This window comes from Helicoverpa armigera, chromosome 11, assembly GCF_030705265.1.
Source record: "Helicoverpa armigera isolate CAAS_96S chromosome 11, ASM3070526v1, whole genome shotgun sequence".
NCBI lineage: Eukaryota > Metazoa > Arthropoda > Insecta > Lepidoptera > Noctuidae > Helicoverpa > Helicoverpa armigera.
This window is the reverse complement of record NC_087130.1, coordinates 3195954-3218162: the sequence shown is the minus strand read 5'-3', so window position 1 is coordinate 3218162 and position 22209 is coordinate 3195954. Positions and strand designations below refer to the sequence as shown.

The window sequence follows — 22209 nt, the reverse complement described above, 5'->3', positions numbered from 1 at the left end:
AACAAATCCAAATTATCCAGAGTAAGTAAAAATGCTGGAACCACTGTTTTAATTGTAAAGTAAACTTAAAAGCTGTATCAAAATAAACTTTAATGGCTGCTATTATAATAACTCCGGGATTTAAAGAATATTCCTTTGCCCGGCGAAATGCAAACTAAAAAAAAAACAGTTACTTTCAATGAAAAACTTTGAAAACGTCTCGGATTAATGTCCCACTTGTTCTGCGCATCCTTGCACTTTGCATTTTCCGAGATTGCTGTACCAACAACAGCTTACATACTTTGCAGTCGTTGTGAATCGTAATCTTTAGGGAATAAAGTTTAAATTGCATCACACCAGATGTCGGGCGCTAGCGGGAAAGTTGGTCGAACGTAGGGATGTTCGTAGCAGCGGGAACTGATTTGTTTTGTCGATTATTCGACTAATTTCAGATATTTTGTGTGACCGTGTTTGTGGAAGTTGGTCCCGGTATAGCCTTTAGAAATTTTGGAAGCTGTTTTAGGATTGATTTTGATCTGATACAGTGATACTGCAGTTGGAATCATCTTAATTTACATTATTATCTGCCGAGCGTTTTCCCAACTTCGCGTGTCTTCCAGTCTAACCATTGCAGCTGAGTACCAGTGTTCTATATGGAGTCGTCGTCTTACCATACCATCTTTAGCATAGAAACAAATAGTTTCATCAATAGCATAGAAAAATACTTATCAACCTTATTTAGCGCAGCCCTAGCTCACAATGTAGGGCGGTCGAGGCGACAGAGCTAAATCGCCACCAGTAGTAAGCGCCAAGAAAATGTATTTCTCTACAAGTGAGAATAATAGTTGTCTGGCGGACGTGCGATTTTTAACACATTTTTGTACGTCACTTAGTTCTGTGGGAGGTAAAAAAAACACCAAGCACAAAATAGAATATGGTTAGAAAAATTTTTTTTAAGAGAAACAGCTGTTCTATTCTCTTTATATATTAGTCTTGATTAAATTGCATAGAAAAAACAAGCAGTAATAAAAATGGCAAAAAGAATACTGATTTTTTTTATCTCCTGGGTAGTAAATAAAACTTCCATTTTTTTTATTATGTGTCAACGCGAATAATAAACTTAATTTTTCAAAGGCGACACAAATTCTACGTACGGACTAATTGTGCTTGATTCGCTATTCCAAACTAGGTTAGGGTCGGCTTCCAGTCTAACTAGATGTGACATTCATATCATTTGGATGCACATAATATACTAGCACTTACGCTTAAACCCCAACTACTAGATAATCCCGCTTTTTATAGGTATTTACGCTCAAATACTAGACTATATCCTTTTTTACTAAGAATAAAACCGAAATCAAAAAGCACTAAACACAAACAAATAGTCAAGCTATAAAACAGAAATAGCGTTCCCGGGATTATTTACGAGTATGTGATGTCTGGATTCCCGCATTAAAGAAATAGCTCGCGATAATTTATTAAGGCTAAAATATTCATAATATATTATTAGAATTTGCAGAATCCCGGGATTCCGGGATTTAAATGTACAACACTAAAAGCGTTGACGAATTGTTTAATAGTATGTTACATCTGGTGAATATGCGAGTGATTTATAGTTTCAAGTTATAGTAGAAAAATGTTTTTTATTTTGACAGAACTATTCGAATTGGTAGTACAATCAATTTTAATGATGGTTCAATCTACTCGCCGCGTTGAATTTTCAATATTTTTTGATTGACGAGAAATTCCACATAGGATTTTGTAACACTTGCAAATAGAAACAAATGCCTGATGCACATATTATGTAGTAAATACACATATGTACTTGGAGAAGTCTTATTTCTTTGAAGTAATGCACTTAACATCTTTAAGTAAATGTAGCGATAGACATCAAAGTCTAGACAAATTCCATCATCGAATAGAATTAAGAAAGTCCATTATATTAATATGGAATTATATGGAGTCAGTTAAGCTTGAATGTTAACTGCAAACCGGGGTAAAAGAAAATGTAATTCGCTTTTATGATCTCATAGAAAATCTTATAGCTTTGAGTTAGGAATAATATAACCAAATGAAGTAAAATTGGGATTATTAGAAAAATAAGACAATAAAATAAGGCTGTTTTATTTGTACTTAAAGCCTAGCATTACGCGGTTTACGTTTTTTTCCCATTTATTATCTGAGTTTATTTTTACTACGACATCATTAAAATCAAGACTAAAAACTGAAGATCACGATACAGATATACAAACAGCAAAACTATTAAAAGTAAAAGATATTCGAAAAAATCTGTAGAATACATACAACTGTCAGATTCATAACAAATAGATTTTTTTCCTTAACATTCTCTGTATCCTTTAAAAGCCACTACATCACTCCAAAAAAGTACTCATACATTCTGAACTAGAGCATCAATAACGCACATATCTAGCGAGTCACCTGTCACTCACGATAGCAAATGTTTGACATTCGCTACATCCCTACACTTATCGATATATCGATACTGAAATATAAATCGATGTATTATTCAACCAATCAAGCGAGTCATAAGCACATACTTGACAGAACTGGAGTACTTGAAATTCCGAACACAGTTCTGTTCCTCGAGACAACATATAAATGAAACGTAATAAAAATACACAGTAAAATCCGTGCGACCGCTTCAAAACACAATATAGGTGCTTGTGTATGGAAGATAGTGATGTGACAGTACATACTAATATCTACTAAAATATCTCATAGAATTGAGTTATATGGACGTCTGTTGCACAACTAGTTTTATCAATATTCATTATAATTATTGAGGCAGTTTTTTTACGAAGATAACATAGGATTTTTCCAGGATAGCTAAATATTAAAAGAAGTTATACGTGTCAAATTACTGAAAACTAAGGAGACAATCCATTTGGGGTAACGAAGAAGGATGATAAATTATGACTTTATTAAATAACTACGTCAACTGGGGAGCTAAAAGTAATGAAAGATTAAATATTGCTACTTCTTATTGTATTTTTATATAATTTTTGTGTAATCTAGATCATAAAACATACATCAATGCATATACTCTTCAATCTAAATATATAAAACTCAAAGGTGACTGACTGACTGACTGACATAGTGATCTATCAACGCACAGCTGAAACCACTGGACGGATCGGGCTGAAATTTGGCATGCAGGTAGATGTTATGACGTAGGCATCCGCTAAGAAAGGATTTTGATCAATTCTACCCCCAAGGGGATAAAATAGGGGATGAAAGTTTGTATGAAACTTTGTCAATTTTAAACCAATCGGACTGAGACTTTGCATGCATAAAGCTACTATGGCGTAGGCAACCCTTAAGAAAGGATTTTGATAAATTCCATCCCTAAGGGGATAAAATAGGGGATGAAAGTTTGTATACTTCTTAACGCGAGCGAAGCCGCGGGAAAAAGCTAGTTAGCATATAAAATTCAGCAATGTTTAACGCACAACATTCTACGGGACACCATTACGAGTACCTTCTTCGAGTCCTTAAAAGCCTACATATACTCTCAAGCAAAACGAGAACGTGTCTGCAAAAAAACCTCCTCAGTCGATAGTCAAGTTGTTTATCGACAATCGAGAGCCGACACGTGTACAGCCCTATGCGTTCTCTCGTACAGGATCTAGGGTTGGTAATAAAAAATATAACAGTCGTAAAGCAATATCAGACACACGTGGTCAGAATATTACAGAAGGGGTGGTCTGGTGGTAAGTAACTGAAAATCTGTATAATAGTGGTGGCTCTTGAAATATGAAACATCCTTTATCTTTATAGGTAAGGTTGGATATGAAATAATTAAATGTTCGGGACTATTGGACTACTGTAACTGGTACAGCAGCTATAGAATTGATAATATTTCAGCTACTACTCATAATTTCTCTTTGAATATACTGATCTATTTGGTAAGTACTATCCCTAGATACAAAGTAATATGAATAAGTGACATTAAGAGTAGTTGTTATTATGACGGCTGATATAGAGGAAGGGCGTGGAAAACATAGTGCACAAAGTGCAACCCAAAATAACTTTGGAATAGGGCAGAAAGAAGTATATTCTTTTTTTTGAATGTTTATGTCACAAAAATATTACAAACAATATTGGTAATATAGTCATAATGTCTGGATAAAAATAGCCATCTCATTATCTCAACGTGTAGGCGATAGAAATCAATACGAACACAGTTAAACGTTAAACGACTAACAATAAATATAGTCATCTAGGTATCAATAAAATAAAACACAATCCACCAAAAAAATAATTGCGGTAACAGTTTTTAGTTCATGGCCAAATGGCTCACATATTTTGATGGAAAAAATGTACCATACCATACATATCTATGGTATGTAGATAAGATGCCCCGGTTTTTCTGTCTATCTATGCAAAATTTTAGGCAAGCGAGAGTAAGGTTTTTAAACAATTTAGTTCAGTATTATTTCGTTAAATAAAATTACAAGAAAAAAGCATAGCTACAATCCTTTCAAGCGTAGGTACGCGATACGAATAGCTTCTTAAGTCTTACAATTCTTTCTATCCAAAATAGCCTTAATTGTATAGTGATCGTTAAATTGATTCTATGTTATTTCCCACCATAAACAAAAAAAAATCCTTGAATAGGTTAAAAGATAAAAATCGTAAAAAACACCTACACGTCAATTGTCAAGTCAAATCCAGCAAGCAAAGATCATAAGGCTTACGTTCTCGGCTTAGTATCACAGCGCACATCCCTATCTGTGGTGGGGACGCATCATCCATCATGGCTGCCCAACACGTCGACGCGACTCGTGATTGTCAATCTAGCGTGTGACGCGCGCCCTGACTTTGCCCCGTCGTCGCTTTTATTGCTCAGTTTGTCGGAAACGTTACGTTCAAATTGTTTGCCGCATGTACCCGAAAAATGGCGGCTAAACCATTTATAGGTGGTTTTCTTTTGAAATTGTTTTCGGTTGGGGTAAATTGGTGGAAATAAAAAAGGGGTTTTATAGAAAGGTTTGGTGTTGGGTACAGCCGTCGATTTTAACATATGTTATTATTAAGAGCGTATTTAAAAGAACCCTTGTGTGTACCTATAGCTCCTACTGACTATTTATCCGTTTGAATAATTTACTTCACAATTTAAAAAAAAAACTAGGTCGGTACAAAATAGAATTCGGGAACCTACACGCTATTAGAGATAAAATAAACAGGCCTATTTCCAGTCATAGTTTTACAGTCACAAAAAAGTATTTCGCCCGAGGCAAACGGTCGACCAGGCACAGCTATCAGCGAATTTAGTACCACCACTGTCAGTGAAATTAGAATTTTATGGAATGCAGATTCGATTTTTGAAATAAAATTCTTTTAACGCTCTTCCAAAGCCATTACTTACGGATTGAAACCTGTCAAAGTTGGCGGGAGTTAAACGTCGACTTAGGAACTTTGTGGCTATAATTAAATAAGAAATTGGTATGCTTCGTCAAACGGTTTAATAATGGGCTCTGCACGGTTGAATTTCTTTGGTGACGTTTTTGCATTTGATTCAATATCACTTATTTATTCTTCATTTAGCCAAGTAAAATACACATCAATTGCAAAACACGTGTCATATTTGATATAATATTCATCATATGGTAGATCCGTTTATTAATGCTTATCTTATAGTCCCCTGACGCTATCAAAAATGCGTAAAAGTAACTGGCAGAGTGTATAAAAGGTCACGTGCGAAAGTGTCAAACCATCCAATAGACAATAACTTAAGAGCGTGTACGCTCGGCGCGCGATGTCAACTTTAGGTAATTCAACGCAAAAAACTGCGCAGACTAGCGTCGCGGCTGTGTGCGTGCCTATCATACTTCATGTATAGTCACACAAACCATTTTGATCCTTTCGAGTGAAATTGGTAGAACAAAAAATATATTATTTAGTAAATAGTTAATAGCGGGAAAATAGTGTAAGTCTATGGATGTCTAAAATATAAAAGCATGAAAATAAGTCGTTAATACTTACACTCTTTTGCAAAAAAATCGGGCACCTATGAAAACCTTGGTTTTGAGGACTTTCTATATATAACATACAATTTTCAACAGTACTAAATAGTCGACTGATGATTAATGACAATGTTAAGAGTTTCTGTATTTTAACCGATTTCAAAAAAAGAAAGGAGGAGGTTTCAATTAGATTGTTTTGTGATTGTTCTCAATTTGATTGTTCTCGATTTCTCAAAGACGCCTGGACCGATTTGAAAAATTGATTGTTTATATGAATGGTCCAGTCCATCCAGACCGAAAAATTGTGGTCAAATAACAACAATTGCCGGAAAGCCAAATATTGGTGAAGAGCTTGGGTTTACCATTGCAAATAAAGTTTTAAGTTATCTATCCTATATGCTTCAAAAGTTATTCGAGATCAAAAGTCAAAATTTGGGTACATCCAAAATGAAAAAAAAAAATTATAGCTCGATTGGTAACAGACATCTGCAATAAGTGATTTCTAGCCTAAGGAGTCCGCCATATTGGATTTAGACTCGCGACACATTTTTTTCGAGTTATTCATAGCAAGCCCTTTCATTTGATACCCATATCGTAGGAATGCATTAAAAACATTTTTTTCTCCATCTTGGGTATACCGAAATATTGGATATAGAATCATACATTGTCATTAAAACTGAACATTCAAACAAAATTTCAACTCAATCGATAAAAAAAATATGCTTCAAAATTGAGCTTTAAATAAAATAGTAATGTATCAAGATTTGTTGGTCGCGCTTGAAATGTACTCTATTCTCGGTATCCACGGCAGAGGTTATTCACCCTACGCGATGTGACGAAGCGACACGTCCTCTCTCTGTGAAGCCTTGCGGCGGTCTGGTTTGAGTTGACTCGCGTGCAGCGTTTTATAGTAGTTTTAAATAATTTATAAAAAATAAAACGAGAGATTAAATTATAATATAAAGTTTATGTTTTAAAGAAAGAGTTATATTACTATAGTAAATAATTGTTATATTAAATTAAGTAAGATAGATAGGTAAAAAAAGCATTTGAAATTCACAATTATTCACATTGTTAAAATATTTTTTTTCTGAAAGATAGAGACCTAAATCAAAAAATGTTTTCAACTAACTATAGGGATGGGGATTTCGTCTATGAGTAAAAAAATAAATATGATTAGATTTGCCACTGTTTTCACATGAATTTAAGCTTCGAAATAGACGCTGAACGGGAATTTTATAAAACATCTGTTACGTTATAGGGGTTTTAAGTATTTAAACTACACAAATTGAAGTTTATGTTCAATTAACTATATAGACAGTGAAATTACCTTGCGTTATTAAAAAATAACATAGTTTTAGGATAAGTAGTTACTGAGAAACAGTGGTTTGAAAAGTACCATTTTAGGCCAAATGGCGCGCGGTTGACGTACACGCTCTTAAGGAAAACCAGATAAGAAATATTGGGTTTTCCTGTTACCTACCTATTTATTTTTGGAAGCAATATTTTAAGAGGAAATGTATTGTATTTATATTCCTTTTAGAAGATAATCTCTTTTAGCTTATATAAAGAATTACCATATTTACTAAGCCAGTGTTTCCCAAAGTGGGCGATAACGCCCCCTTGTGGGCGCTGCAGGTCTCAAGGGGGGCGGTAAGAGACCCAGAAAGAAAATGGGGGCGTTGTGTAGAGGCCTGGGGGGTCATTTGTAATTTTATTTACTCTCAACAACAACTTGTGAACATCAACTAATATGAATTAAAAGATTGCTCAAACTCGGAAAGTTCGAGCAACGAAGAAACAAACATACAGCTGACTGACGATCAAGTCAAATCGTCAGATCCGATCCGAATCAGATCCGCGTTAAATTCGAGAAATTCTCGAACAAACACTACTTTTATGTCCTAAAACTCAAAACTTTTTGCTCGCGGCTTCTTCACTTCACAGTTGCCTTTTATTTTATATGTTTAGGACTTTTAGTGATACAAAACTCGAAAATTTTCGGGTTTGCTTCACTTTACAGTTGTTTTTATTTTAAATTTTTTTTTAGTCTACCCTAGCAAAAAGGTAGCGTCGTATTTAAGTCCTTTTATTAATAAGAAAGTAACTTCTAGTTTCCATATGAACTTTCTTATTTACGGTACTACTTTAAGTCCCAAAATTTTAATACATAGGCGCCAACACCAACAAAGAGTTATGTACGATAGGGCTACATTTAACGTAAATTTTGGATTGATTTGTTAACTATAAAAAAAAATCGCGCTCGCTTCGCTCGCGCAATCGATAACTACTTATGTCTCTGTTTCTCGTATGGGTTTGAATTGCAGTTCTCAGAAATCTTGCCCGAGGCGCTGGTAGAGTTAAAACCGGCACTGAATACATCATCTGAAAATTTCAACTCTCTCAACTATCACGGTTCATGAGATACCGCCTGGTGACAGATGGACGGACAGAGGAGCGAAAACAATAGGGTCCCGTTTTACCCTTTGGGTACGGAACCCTAAAAATGGGGGCGCTAAAAAAATATTTATTCTCAAAGTGGGCATTAGACAAAATAAGTTTGGGAACCACTGTACTAAGCTAATTGTTTTGACTTAGACTTAGAAAGAATATACCTACGATATGGAACATCCAGAGTGAATTAAATCGAACTATGTTAAAAAGAATACATTATTCCTACGATATGGAACACCCACACTGAATGAAATCTAATGACAGCAGAACAACATGAAGGCTTATTACAAAGTCAGAAATATTGAAGACAACTTCAAAAAAAGAACAAACACAAAAAAAAACTACACCCAAAGAAAATACAAGTAAACAAAACACCTCGATGGAATCCGCAAAAATCGTGAGGAAACCGAAAACATTTGATGGATCGCACGCGTCGACAGTTGGACAAATCGTAAGTAACTTTGATAACGTTGAATATGGAATGAGACCGGTAGGCGTGAAGACGGCCATTACTCTTTTATGGTCGCTGGCTCCCACCAATGAGGTACGATTACATTTTTCATAGGAACCGATGAAACTATTTAGAGGGTTCATTTTCACCCAGGGGCCCAGGTGCGGGGGGTTCGCGTGCGTAGCTCACGATACGTTTTTTCAAGTCATTGCCCACGGCTTATAGACGTCATTACCGGGCTAGATATTTATGGGATAAAAACGTGGCTTTACATTTCAATCATGGATAAAAATAGTGGAAGTAATGTACTGTAGTTTGGATTTGTGATCGGGATTTTTCTTCGGGTCTGTTTGGAGTTTGGGTGGCTGTTTGCGCTTTCTTTAGGAGTTATGATATTTGTACATAAATTGTTTGGTTCAGAGTTTTTTGTTGTTCAAGATTGGTTTGTGTTGAGCCCAATACAGCAGTTGTTGTTTTCGTTCAGAAAATATTGTTTATTTATCGTAACAGTTGATATATATACGCCCGAATACGTCGTTGAAGTTTCCCGTTTTTAATTTGACTTCTTCGAGACAAAAGGCTTTTATCCTAGGTTATTACCAAATAGCGTATGTTATGGATACTTACTAGAAACTCTTTTGCCGTTCTTTCTCCACTGGATGTTGGGTATGGGGTCTCCTCTCGCGGCGCAGTAGAATGCAGCAATACCGTTAGCCCGGACTTGCAGGTTCCGGGGACGAATGGTAATCTCGGGCGGATCTGTGAAGGATAAAGGACTTTATGTAGTAGAGCACAAGGTTGATTTTTCAATACACGGTGGAATATCTGTTAATGTATTTAATTAGTTGCATTATTGTTTCATTAAATAAAATAAGTATTTCATAAATGTTAAATAACAAAGGAATTCATAAGTATATAATAAACATAAACAGATTAAACTCAATTATGAATAACATCCAACTATAATTTTCTGTGTGGTGGGTTTTCGGCTGATATTTTCCGGGGAAAACGGGTACCTGAGCGCCATTGTACTATTTGCAAACCACGAGCACTATGACATTACACTGCGAAATTCTGATTTCCCTAAGGAGGGACGGCGGACGCTCCATGTGAGGATAATAAGAAGTGAATGGCGAGACCATGCCAGACTCACCCGAATAACCCTAAATAAAAATCTCACAAATCTTAAACACTGCTAAGATGCACTCCTATTCAGATCCAATTTGCAACTACGAGTTTCTGGACGTAACCCACTCTAAACAGTTGCGACAGATAAATTTAATTTCTTGAACGAAGAGTCGCTGAAAGTTGTCGCCAAGTTCCCGGCACTCACGACACACGGAGACAATTCTACTGAATTGTTTTCCACAAAATTACACAGGAAGAGCACTGAGTCTCGCGGTACATTTTCATTATTCGCGACGAGATTAATGGTATTATCTTGTCGAAAAATGCGAGTTCAGCAACGAAACAATTATGTACACGTACCACTCCGTGCTGCTCAACGGGCCGGAATAGAAACACCTATCTAGAGGGACCATCTCGAAAAGAACATTGGACCAACGCCGCGGGAGCGTTTGATTTCTGAACTAGAAAATGAAATCCCATTTAGTTCCGCGTATCGTCCCCCGGGCGATACGATCGATGCGACATTAATAAACGTAACGAGTGACGTATTTTTTACGAGAAGTTTCACACACGGGAGTTAATATATTCATAGAACGGACACCACGGAGGGGCTTAGATTAGAGAAATCAAAAAAGTAGATCGGTTTGCGGGCGATATGGGGGGATGAAGGGAGATATGACACAATTCATACTGAATAAACGGGGCTAGCTTGCAGGGTGAGGCTGGAGCGAATTAGAACAACTAGCACACAATATAATTTCTATTTATCATTGCATTTCTTCGTTCACTACGACAGAAAACTATTTATTTTCACTTGGAACTTTTCTTAAAAATAAATCCCGGTTTATTTCTTTTAAACAGTGAACAATCCTGGGTTTGTGGAGCAAATAAAACGCCATCTAAATTCACGCGTACGGCACCCGCTGCCACACTTAATGGTCACACATTCGATGTCCAATTACGAGAGATAATTAAAAACATTTTTACGGCTTATTACTTTTCCGATTTGAAATATGCTGCTTTTTTCCATTTTGTATGTAATAGTTAGTAACTATCGGTTGCTTTAGTTAAGGGTTATTGTAAATTGCAGTATTTGTCACACAAAATGTAATGAATGCTTTAAAAATTACACTTCTGAAGTTTCAAACATAATTCCGAATATTAGCACCAATAAGCAAATCTCAACAAACACATTTAAACGCTTATAATCCAACTCGACGCTTGGAGAGCAATTTGCAGGCGTCACATTAGCTATAATCCAGCCCACCTCGCCTATTCAAATATTAGCTTTAGAATCACGTCCCTACGCGTCAGGGAATACTATAACCGATATGTACTCGACGGCAGAGGTGAATGATCACGTTTTATATGTGAGCAGGATTGAAACGCGCAACGGAACGTGCCGACGCACGCAATCAGAAAAAACTCGGCCATTTTTTAGACCGGCTATTCGCGCCAACCCTAAGCGGATTAAATTAAGAGTCTAGACGCCACTGTATGGAATTAACGATAATTTGATACGCCCCGTCAACATATCTGACTACTTTTGAATGCAATTATGGGAGATATTCAAAGTCTGAATATTGATAATAAAAACTTTTACGATTAACTTTTCACGCTTTATGAATATCACAGCCAATTACATGCATAATTATAAAAGAAAATAAAGAACCTTCAATCAAACCATTTTCGCCAAAAAATGTGAATTCATTTTAAAATTGGCGAACATTAAAAAAGCGTTTGCAAATCCCTTCCTTCATTACTGTTAATGCGTCTAATGTTTAAAAAAGGTTCATAAACGCCCATCAATCATCGCTCGCTCACTGGTTGATACCAATTATGTAGCAATGACGTCACAAAGTTCGCGCAAACGTGAAACTCGAACAATAAAGAGAAATATTGCGATCAATTATTATCGAGTATTCATTATTCAGCTGAACGAAATCGTGTCGTTGCCATCTCGATTGCTTTATGATAGTACTTGCGATTCGATAATTCCTGGTTGGCGAGTCAGCGATGCTCGTTTGCCGTGACATCAAACAGCGAGTAACGAGCTGCCCAACACTATTTAGAATGTAGATTTAAAAGTGCTGATATGTAGTTGTTTGTTTTAAGTGTTCGATTTTTGAAAAAGTTTGGTGTTATTTAGAATAATTCGTGTTTGTGGCCAGTTGTTTTGTTGCGGTTCCACATGGTCCTTTTCACGTTACAATTAAGTCGAGTTTCGGTCACATTAAGCTACCCCCAAAATTGATTGTCTGCTTTATGTTTTCATTCCATTAAATTGCGATTGAACATAACAATACAAATCCAATAACAGAGCCCATTTAAAACAAAGCGAGTAACGAATTTTTTTATATTTCAAATTATTACGTTTTACATCGTAGTAATCAATTTATGACATCGTCGGATTTAATTTTATTGTACTGGGGCATTTCATTACGTTCCCCAATAGAGTTAATCGAAATGTGCATACGCCGTTCGGTCGCATATATCCGCATAGGCAATTTATGACAATAATCTGGACGTTTCCGGATATAACCGGTTTTGCGGGTCGAATAGAAGTGTATTGCGATTTAAACTGTATGAAATTTATTATATTGAACTGTACAGCGGGGCGTTCATTTGCATAATTCTATTTGGGCGCTGAAATTGTGAATAACTGCTACTTGCTGCAGGGAAGGTGTGGATTTCAGCAATTATGCGGGAAAATACTTCACAATTAAAAAAAAATGGTTCTGGATATTTAAAAAAAAATACGAACTAAGTTTTACCAGAAACACACCACACAGAGAAATCCTAACACATTTAAATTGAGCAGCGTTCGACACGACGTACAATCATCACTTCTCCGCCGCAGAAGAATCATTGCACCTGCAACAGAAGAGTGTCAAAACAAACTTACGTGTCAGATATCGTATATAAATATTGCCAGTGTCATTCACGGTGGGCATTTGCGGCGCCAGGATCGGGGGCAGAGGGGCTTCTTCTATTTCTTCTGTCACATACACTTCTGGCGGTTCCGTATCTTCTTCTTCGTCTGTCAAGAAGAATTGGTGTTGGGCACGCGAGGGGTTGTCGTATTTTTGCGAATTTTTGTTTTAGATGGTTTTAAGAGGTTGTGATATGTTTTCTTTCAGATTTTTGTTTAAATTGGGTAATGAAAACTTAGTGCTACTACAATAATTATCAATATTCGCAGCCAGAATAAACCACAGTGAAATTGAAATGATCCTAAAAGTCATACATCATTAAGTAAATATTTAATTAAATGTTTTATAATGACTGCGAATTTACATTTAAGCTGTTTAAACTATTTCGAGTTGATAGGCATATTAATTATCACACAGTCCACAATTTAGATAGTCGCGAAATTGTTGCTGTCATTTCATTATAACACGGTAATGGAAACAAACTATTGTTAGTGATTAAAGTTTAATTATTCGGGGAATCAAGGTAATTAAAATAAATAATTGACATATCTAATAATTGTGGGCACACAAAATATTTATGAAATTGATTTAACAATACTAAATAAATTGACGAAATAAGAGCATTGTTTCCAGCATTCATTGATAGTTGTGCCTAAAAGTATATTTAGTACCAAAAAAGAAGTTACGTGTTTCAAATTGAAGAGTCACTTTACTGTAAAGTCAATTGAGATATCGTCTTGTATCGATATAGAGTTACAACTTCACCACCGCAATCCTTCGTACAAACTTCCCGAAGATCAAAACAACAACAAAAGCCTAACCTGGCAACGAAACAATAAATCATCCATTGTTATTACACAGAGAAAAAATACTCGCACCGAGATCTCGATACTCCGGTATCGATGCAATAAATAAACATCGGAACAACATCGATTATTGAAAGATTTATATCTCAGCTCACTGACGTATATAGTTCTGCCATTATTCATATCGAGTTCTATTGTATGAAGACACGATAAAAATGGATAATGGGTACCCCTTCAGGTTTCTATCTGGATCGAATGGAAAAGAGTTTCTTTTGAATTTTATAGTGCGAGTCGAGCGAATGTATCGCGCCCAGAAAATTCCATGGAAATATTAATGACGCCTCTGTTGTGTTTAATCTTTGGGGCGTTCCATAAATAAATATTTGAATTGCGTTCCAGAAGATTGATGGTATTATTTTCAGCAGTCCATAAAGTTTGAATTGCATATTGTGGTAATACCTCTTTGAACCTCTGCTTTTTAAAGACGGCGTAATACGTATTTAAATTATCGTTACGCAGATATTTTTGAGGCACTCAACGTCACCTTTATGTAACAAAGTATTTTTATTAACACAAAAATTATGCTGAAATCAAACCTTCACAAAAAAAAAATACCCGGCTCCACTTTGAATCTATCTGACATGCGATACACGACTTGTATCAGCCAATCGAGGCAAATTGATTACTACAGTGCTTGAAGACAATAGCTAATCCTTCCATACCTACTATACACGTAGGTACTTGAATGAAGCAAGCTGAGCAGTCAATACGTTATTGTTGTTCGAGCTATGGGAGTCTATGAATGACTGGTTTGTCTCTGACTGTTGTTCGATTTTCTATTCTGTGTGATTGTGTTAAGGTCGTGATTTGTTTGTTGTTATTTAGACTTTTTAAACTTAGTACACAGAAATACCCTGTTATCCTGTTGCTTTTGAGGTCAAATTGGTCAGCATGTTTAATAAAACGCAAAATTTCTGCTGCATATGGTTACTGGGGAAGCCGACAAGAGTCAGTTAAGTTTCATAGGTAGCATAGGTGGGATAAGTGACCTACCAGAAATACATAAACTAAATATGAAAATATGTAGTACATTGCATCTTGTAACTGTAACCAATAAATTACAACTCTAAACTTCCCGTCACTCTCAAGTCCAACAAATGCCCCTAATGAATGGTAGGAGTCAAACAAAAAGGTTAAAAATAAACACTACAGGAACAAAGGCGGGAAACAAAGCGATGTGGCCTTCAAAGGCCGGTGAGAAAAATATAAGGAAAAGAAGAAGTCAGGTTTGATTGTTCTTTCATTTAGTTTATGGTTTGGTTGTAAGGCTATGACGACAGGTATTATAAAAAATAAACTATTTGAGTCTAGGTATGTAATTATCAGTTGAGAAAACACATGACTTTGTAGTATAGGTACATAGAGAAATACTCTTATGTTATGTTCAAGAAAAACCATTTCTGTTTTCTGAAATCCAAATAAGGAGGAGGTTCTCTACTCAGATATTCTTTGTTTCGAAAGCTGTTATGTGTGGCGCTGGTAGATAATGAGCATGTTTGAGTCCGATAGTCACTATCATTTTAGAGCTCCGAAACAAAAGAAGATCTCCAAGCAAGCATATCTAAAGCTACCTTCCACTACCCGCATAAAACAGTTGAACTACCAGAAAAGAATCGAAACCTACACGGCATGGCTATTAAGTCGTTAACGCAAATAAATGGGATCCGAACGGATAACACAGATTGACTTGGCTTCGATTGTATAAAGATGTACCGGAAAATAGTGGTTCTAAGTGGCGATTGCCAGTTTTACTTCGGTAAACAATTCCCAACGCTTTATTCTTAGATTTACAGTCGCAGTTTAGCGGTTGAGGTAAACTTTAGAAATATATTTTAAGCTGGGACTGCCAAACTGAGAACTATATGCAGATATGAATAGGATAAAGCTTTAGTTTTGTACCTAGATGTGAGTAAACATGGATATCTACATACGGGATATTGGGAATGGTTTTTTGGCCCTTCAACATACAACATGATCTGCGCTTATGATGTCAAGGTATGAGAGAAGAGAACATTCGTCAAGCTCAAGGATTCGTACCCACGCCAGCTTGGCGAGCCCAAGTTACTATTTATTCTTTATATACCCACTCTTTCCTTTCCGGCCCAAACGCCTATTAATAAATAACATCCCAATTTGTTCGAACCCGCCATTTTCGAACGACCCAAACTTAACCCAGCACTAATCGCGCGGTATAAAGCCGTGATCACAACAGCGTTCGAGAGGAACACGCGGGCGCGATATATCATGGAACGCGAGCGATACGCGAATAAATCGCTATTCTATCGCCCCGGGGAATTTATCGTGCATTCGGTTAATAGCTAACATTAATATGAATCGCGCTCGCTCCCGTGAGGCTAATGTGCTACGCTCCGCTGCTTGTTTATGTAGACAAGCCTTTAGAATTTTGGCGATTATGAAAAAAAATATGTATTGTGAAATTTGTGAGTAATTGGGAGTGTAAGGGTTGTTTTGTGGGGGAAGTACGTGCGGTTGGCTTTGAGAGATTTTTAAGGAAGTCATTTTTTATGGGAGTGTTATGACGAAGATAATGAACTCTTTTGTCATCATATTTTCGGAGTCAAGTTGTCAATAGGGGTGCGTCTTCACATAATTTTTCCTGCCTTACAGATAGTAGGTCGATCCATATCTGACGTCATAATTCACCACCTGTTTCGGATAGATTCTATGCACAGAATTATAGTATGGCTATTGGGGTGACTAGTGCATTAAAAGTGTCAACCCATTTTCCTGTTAATTTTGCTGACCAGATAGTAACCAAATTAAAAAAAAAACTGACGTCACAATTTCTATAAAACCAAAATAAACACATTGCCTTTAAAGTATGTAAATAGTTAATTCTCTCACAATAAGCCTTCACAACCCCTTTCAGCTTGTTTCTATAAGCGGTAATATATGCGAAACTGCAACGACATCCCGTCACTCTCACCACACAATGCTGCCATATTAAATTCCGCTACAAACCGATGTTCCAAATATGTTGCTATTGTTTTAGAACTTATTCAGAGTGCTATACATTATATAAAGTATATTACATACAGCTGTAATATTAAAAATGTTTCAGCAATGGTAACCACAACTAAAACGTGTATAAAACTGGATGACTGCTGGATAGAATTGTCATAACATATTTCGAATATTAACCGTCAAATCCGTAGCGGACCCCAATCGGGGTCTGAACATCAATGTCACCGTAAGCTCGGTTGAGACCCCAATTGGGGTCTAAGAATCAGTCATACACTTTCCTAATTATTTACGCTCATATTTATTTTCTTTCCAATCAAACCACATTTGTGAGTACTAAATAAAATAACTAAATAAATTTAAATTATTTTTACGCATTCAAACCTTTCATATTTAGCATCCCGTTAGAAATATACCTTTTTAAAATCCAATCGTAATTACCGGGAATTCTGATCGAACTCGCCATGTTTGTTTACATTAGTTGTTTTTTTTAAATTTGAAGACGCATAGACAAGATGGCGACGGTGATAGAAGTTTTGCATCGAATTATCCGAATCGTTAAAATAAAGAATCGATTTAATAATTTTATATTATTTGATATTATAATAATACTAAATTGCAATTTTGTATACTTACCATAATCTGAAAATAAATTAGGAAAAGTAAAATGACTTAATTTATTTTGAAAAAAAATGCTAGAAAATCAGTGGTAGAAAATACGTTGTAGCCGGAATAAAAAAAAATCTTCGGTTTTTAGGGTTTCTGAAGACGGCAAATGAAGACTTATTTATTTCTTCGGGTGTTTTATGTGCAGGATTCCTGTAGACCTGCCAAACTTAATGGCGATTCGTTACTTCCAACTTTTTAACTGAGCGGCAAAGCTATTTGACGAGAGCCGTAGTTAGGTGTAGTTATCGCAAAATTTTATGACGAGTTTATTTTTTGAAAGGGCAAATAGTTCGCTGTTCATTGAAAGCTGGTCCAAGATGGAAAGATGGCCGCCGCCGACTTATTTTTAACCGACTTCCCAAAAAGCGGAGGTTTTTTTGTATGTTTGTTACGCGATTACTCAGCCATTTATTTATCGATTTTGATGATTCTTTTTTTGTTTGATAGCGTATACTTCCGAGGTGGTCCCATTATCATCAGGTCAGGATCTGATGATGGAACCTTGAGAAATCGAGGGCGACTTTCGAAAGTTGCAGAAATACATAGGTTGAAATCTTATCACTCAGGTGTTTGCCTGGTAGCACTGTTCAACAGTGAAGGCTTTGAGCTGACCTGATGATGGAGAGCAGTGAAGGTCGAGGGAACTCGACAACTGAATATTTAAACTTTCTCGTGTTTGTGCTTATATTATTCGTATTTACGAGGCCTCTGCAACAGTGAAGGAGATGGAGACGAGAGAAGTTCGGTTGTCGAGTTCCCTCGACCTTCTCTGGTCTCCATCATCAGGTCAGCTCCAAACCTTTACTGTTTCATAGTGTTATCAGACATACATCTGAGTCTCAAGTTAGAACCTTATCTATGCTTACAATTTTCGAGAGTTGCCCTCGATTTCTCAAGGTTTCCATCATCAGATCCTGGACCTAATAACAAATATGGGGAATATAGCCCTTCGACCAAAAACAAACATCCAAATTGAGAACCACCTCCTTTTTGGGATTCGGTTAAAAATATTTGGTGACTTTAAAATTAATCAATTATTATTATTGTTTCTCATCATCAAATAAGTACATTACTTTGGTAGTTACAAATTGCAATATATTTCAGAACGCCAGGCTTACCCTCCGCCGAAACAAAAATCTTAGAATTGTTGAGAAATAATATAAGAATAAATTAAAATTCCGTAATAGGTATAGTTCGGCCGTTCAGAGAATGCGTTCCTGACACCTATCAGTTAGTCAGGACTAGTGATGGGCACAACATAACACTGAGTTCGTTACCGTTCCCCCAAAATAAACCGCCGCATTATTTTAAGATTATTTTCGTTTTAAATTGGCGGAATCATTTAAAATTTATATTTTAGTTATTTAAGTGGAAACCAAAAAAAGGTAATATTCAAATAATAAAATCGTTTTATTTATTCTTTGTTACAAAGTTACAATCTGTATTTCTATGCAATAAAGTAAGTACATTGAATTGAATGTGCGTACAGAATGTTAATCAGACTCCGATTCGCTTGAGGAGGTGGTGTCTTCATTATCATCTTCGCCTACGTGTATATTACGTGTTTATTAGATATTATCAATAACAGAATCAATCCTGATATCTCAGTCAAAATCTTCCAAAATCAGGTTTTTAGAGCTCTACCTCACTGGGACGCCATGGCGACGTCGCCAGCGGCACAGGTCTGGCTACTTCTGGCATCCAAATGTCGCCAAGTCGAGTGGCCATGGCGTCTCGACAGTCAATTGTTTACGTCGTCGCTCAAGAAATTGCAAGCTGACTGGCGACCACATTGGCGACTGTGTGAGGGAGGTGCGCTTTACCGTGTACATTATAGTGGCTACTGTGGCCACGTCGCCAAGTTGCCAGGGTAGCCAGAAGCCACATAGGGAACTGTAGCTCGTGGCCACGCCTCCAATTTGGCGACGTTACCAAACCGTCGCCAAGTGAGTAAGGTTCCATACATTTCAATACTAACTGCTTGGATACGTAGCCGGCGACGTCGCCATTGGCGTCCTCATGAGGCAGGGCACTTAGTCTTAGCGCACGAAACGACAACAAATGACTATTTAGTGTCACAAAATGACGGCCCATGATGCCATTTGGGGTTACCATTTTCAACCTAAATATAAAAATGCTACTTTCTTTCGCGCGTTCAGTTTGATCATAGTTTTATTTTTATATTTCATAAAAGTTATCCTATAGTCCATTATTTTCAAATTCTTAAAAAGAAAAACAAAACGTATTATTTTATATTATAAGTATAACTGTATAAGAACCATCAACCAGAACAGATTACGATACTTGCCTGTTATTTTTAGCACAGCACTACAAATATAAAGCGCTGACATAACCTTGTAATAGCGCAGTATAGATTTAGAAAAATATTGTTTACCAAGTTATTTGACACTCAATTTGGCACAAAATTACAACATTCATTGATTATTATTGATATAATAATGTTGTTTTAATGCTCAACAATTGTTAAAACGATAAACAACCAGCAAAAATATTTTTATCGTACTGCAACGCCATTACAAAGTTACGTCGTCAGTTCAATCGCGATGTGTCAGAAACGCATTCTCTGAGCGGCCGAACTATAATAAAAATTCAATTAAAGTTAAACATTATTACGAATGACGCAAAACCAAAATAAATAATACATATAAAAATTTAATGCTAAAAACTTTCATAAAACTTAAATATCTTTTTTCTTAACAACAAAAACAAATTGAACCTATAATTTCAAATTAATAAATAAAATTGAAATAAGTTGCTATTAAAAAATAGGTATATATAAAATTGGTATTCGATTATTTATAATAAATATCCGATTTAGGTATCGAATGCAAACCGCTGATTGAAAAAAAAAAAAATACTCCATTCCAAACTCTACTTCTTTTTGATCTTGTAAATTGTTCATTTTTATTGTGTATTTTATGTGCTGATTTTTTAGTTGTTGAACATAAATAAGTGCACGAAATGTATTGCAACGGATTGAAAATGTTACAAATATGACGTTTGTGTTGTGTTTGAGAAAGTGATGCGATTATTTATTGGTAAGTTTTCACCAAATTTGAAATGCCTAACTTTTCGATAGACTTAAAAACACCGTAATTATTATCTTTTTCTGAATTAACTGACCCCATTTGACCTTTGCACGTTGTTGTCAAATAAGTGAGCTCTAAAGTTATAGTTAAAATACTTCTGATCAGGCATTACGGACTTAGAATTCAGGTGTTGAAATTTAGTACAAATTTTTGACTTCCATGTCGCGATTCAAAATTCCCGCCGAATCAACGGTAAAGTCATATGTCAAAATCTTGTCGAGCAGAGGGGTTAACATTCAGTCCCATTATGGATGAAAAGATTTTGTGTCCGATGAAGGGTTAATAATCGGTCGACTATAGGAAGATCGAAAACTTGAAATAAACAAAGTGTGGTTTTCTTGGATCTTTGTATGACAAGAGTCAAAGTCTGCAGACAAATTGTGTAATTAGAAGACTGACTCTTTAAATCAGTAGTCTTATAAAGGTGGTCCCTTTTGAATTTTAGTAACAATTCGACAGTCTCATTTCGAACTCTGATTACATTTTAAAACATCTAGAAGTAGATAAAACCGTAGTCCCTTACTGCAACTTAGTATTTACACTACATAAGTAATTGAGACTCCGTATTTATATACTCCATATAATATTTTATCTAGAGCATAAAAATATATGGTCTCATGCAACATTTTATCGCCATCTTTATAAAGCAAAACCGGTTGGTCGATAAAAACGCTATTTACATTGTACCAAAGCATTTCCTATCTCGCAAGATACCCTCAATGTTTCATATATAAGATGAGAGATTGGTCCATAAATCCGGACCATCGTACCAACTAATAGAGTCTTCCTTAAGGGCCATTAAACACCAACTATGGTTTCTATTCGGCTTTCCAGTGTACGATATATGTTTAGGAACTTTTTTTATGTGTTTTTAGAACTAGGGTCTTTTGTACTCTGTGGGACCGAAGCCTTCTAGGGCTGTGAGATTGCTTGAAAGAGATACCGCGGCCCTGGTATATATGAAGAAACATGGTGGGTTTTAATCGGTAACAGTCTGACGCTGCACCCACAGCGGGAGATCGGATCTAATGACTTCCTATCTCGAAAAGGGTGTTTGGTGCAGGAAAAGCACGATATTATGGTTCTCTCAGCAAATTATGTGAATCGTATAACATATGCTACAATGGTTCAATTAGCTTACTATAAAACAGTAACATAGTTTTAGAACTCATAAACACAGCTGCAAAGTCAGAAATAGCGCAGTCAGTTCATAAGTTCGGCAAGCTTTACGTGAAACCTCTTAAAATCTTTGTAACTCATCATATACACCCACACAAGCGCGCACACTACATCTCTATTCTGTTTCCACGCACACATACAAAGTGCAGGTCTATATAAGCTGCATCTCCGTTAAAATGCGGTTCATTAGCGAAGGTGCGCTCATAGAGTGCACTCCTACTTTTATGGCACATAAAACGTCATTGAGTCTGATGCAGTCGCAAGTGCAACGCCCATTTTAATGCTGAAAACATGATGCGATACGAAGAATTTTGATTACATTACCTCCTGGTGTTTTTGTTGCTTCCGTTGCGAAATTGTTTTGTATATATTTTGCAGTTTCTGGGAATATTTATGTTAGTTTTATGCAATATTATGGAAGCACAAAGTCCCAGTGTACATAAGCCCTATGAAGTTTGTGCTACGTGCAAC

At 36.1% G+C, this 22209-nt stretch overlaps 1 protein-coding gene across 5 annotated transcripts in view; it reads right to left on the bottom strand.

Moving 5' to 3' along the window:
• The window catches only part of LOC110371991 (tyrosine-protein phosphatase Lar), a 361770-nt gene that overhangs the window by 95011 nt on the left and 244550 nt on the right, over nucleotides 1-22209 (bottom strand). For 4 of the 5 annotated variants that reach the window (XM_064036779.1, XM_064036780.1, XM_064036782.1 and 1 more), the window contains exons 4-5: nucleotides 12905-13039; nucleotides 9499-9630 (exon numbers count right to left, since the gene is read on the bottom strand). In XM_064036779.1, the coding sequence (XP_063892849.1) occupies nucleotides 9499-9630; nucleotides 12905-13039 (267 nt within the window). The remainder of the gene's footprint in view (nucleotides 1-9498; nucleotides 9631-12904; nucleotides 13040-22209) is intronic. The other variant, XM_064036781.1, reaches the window with a different exon arrangement.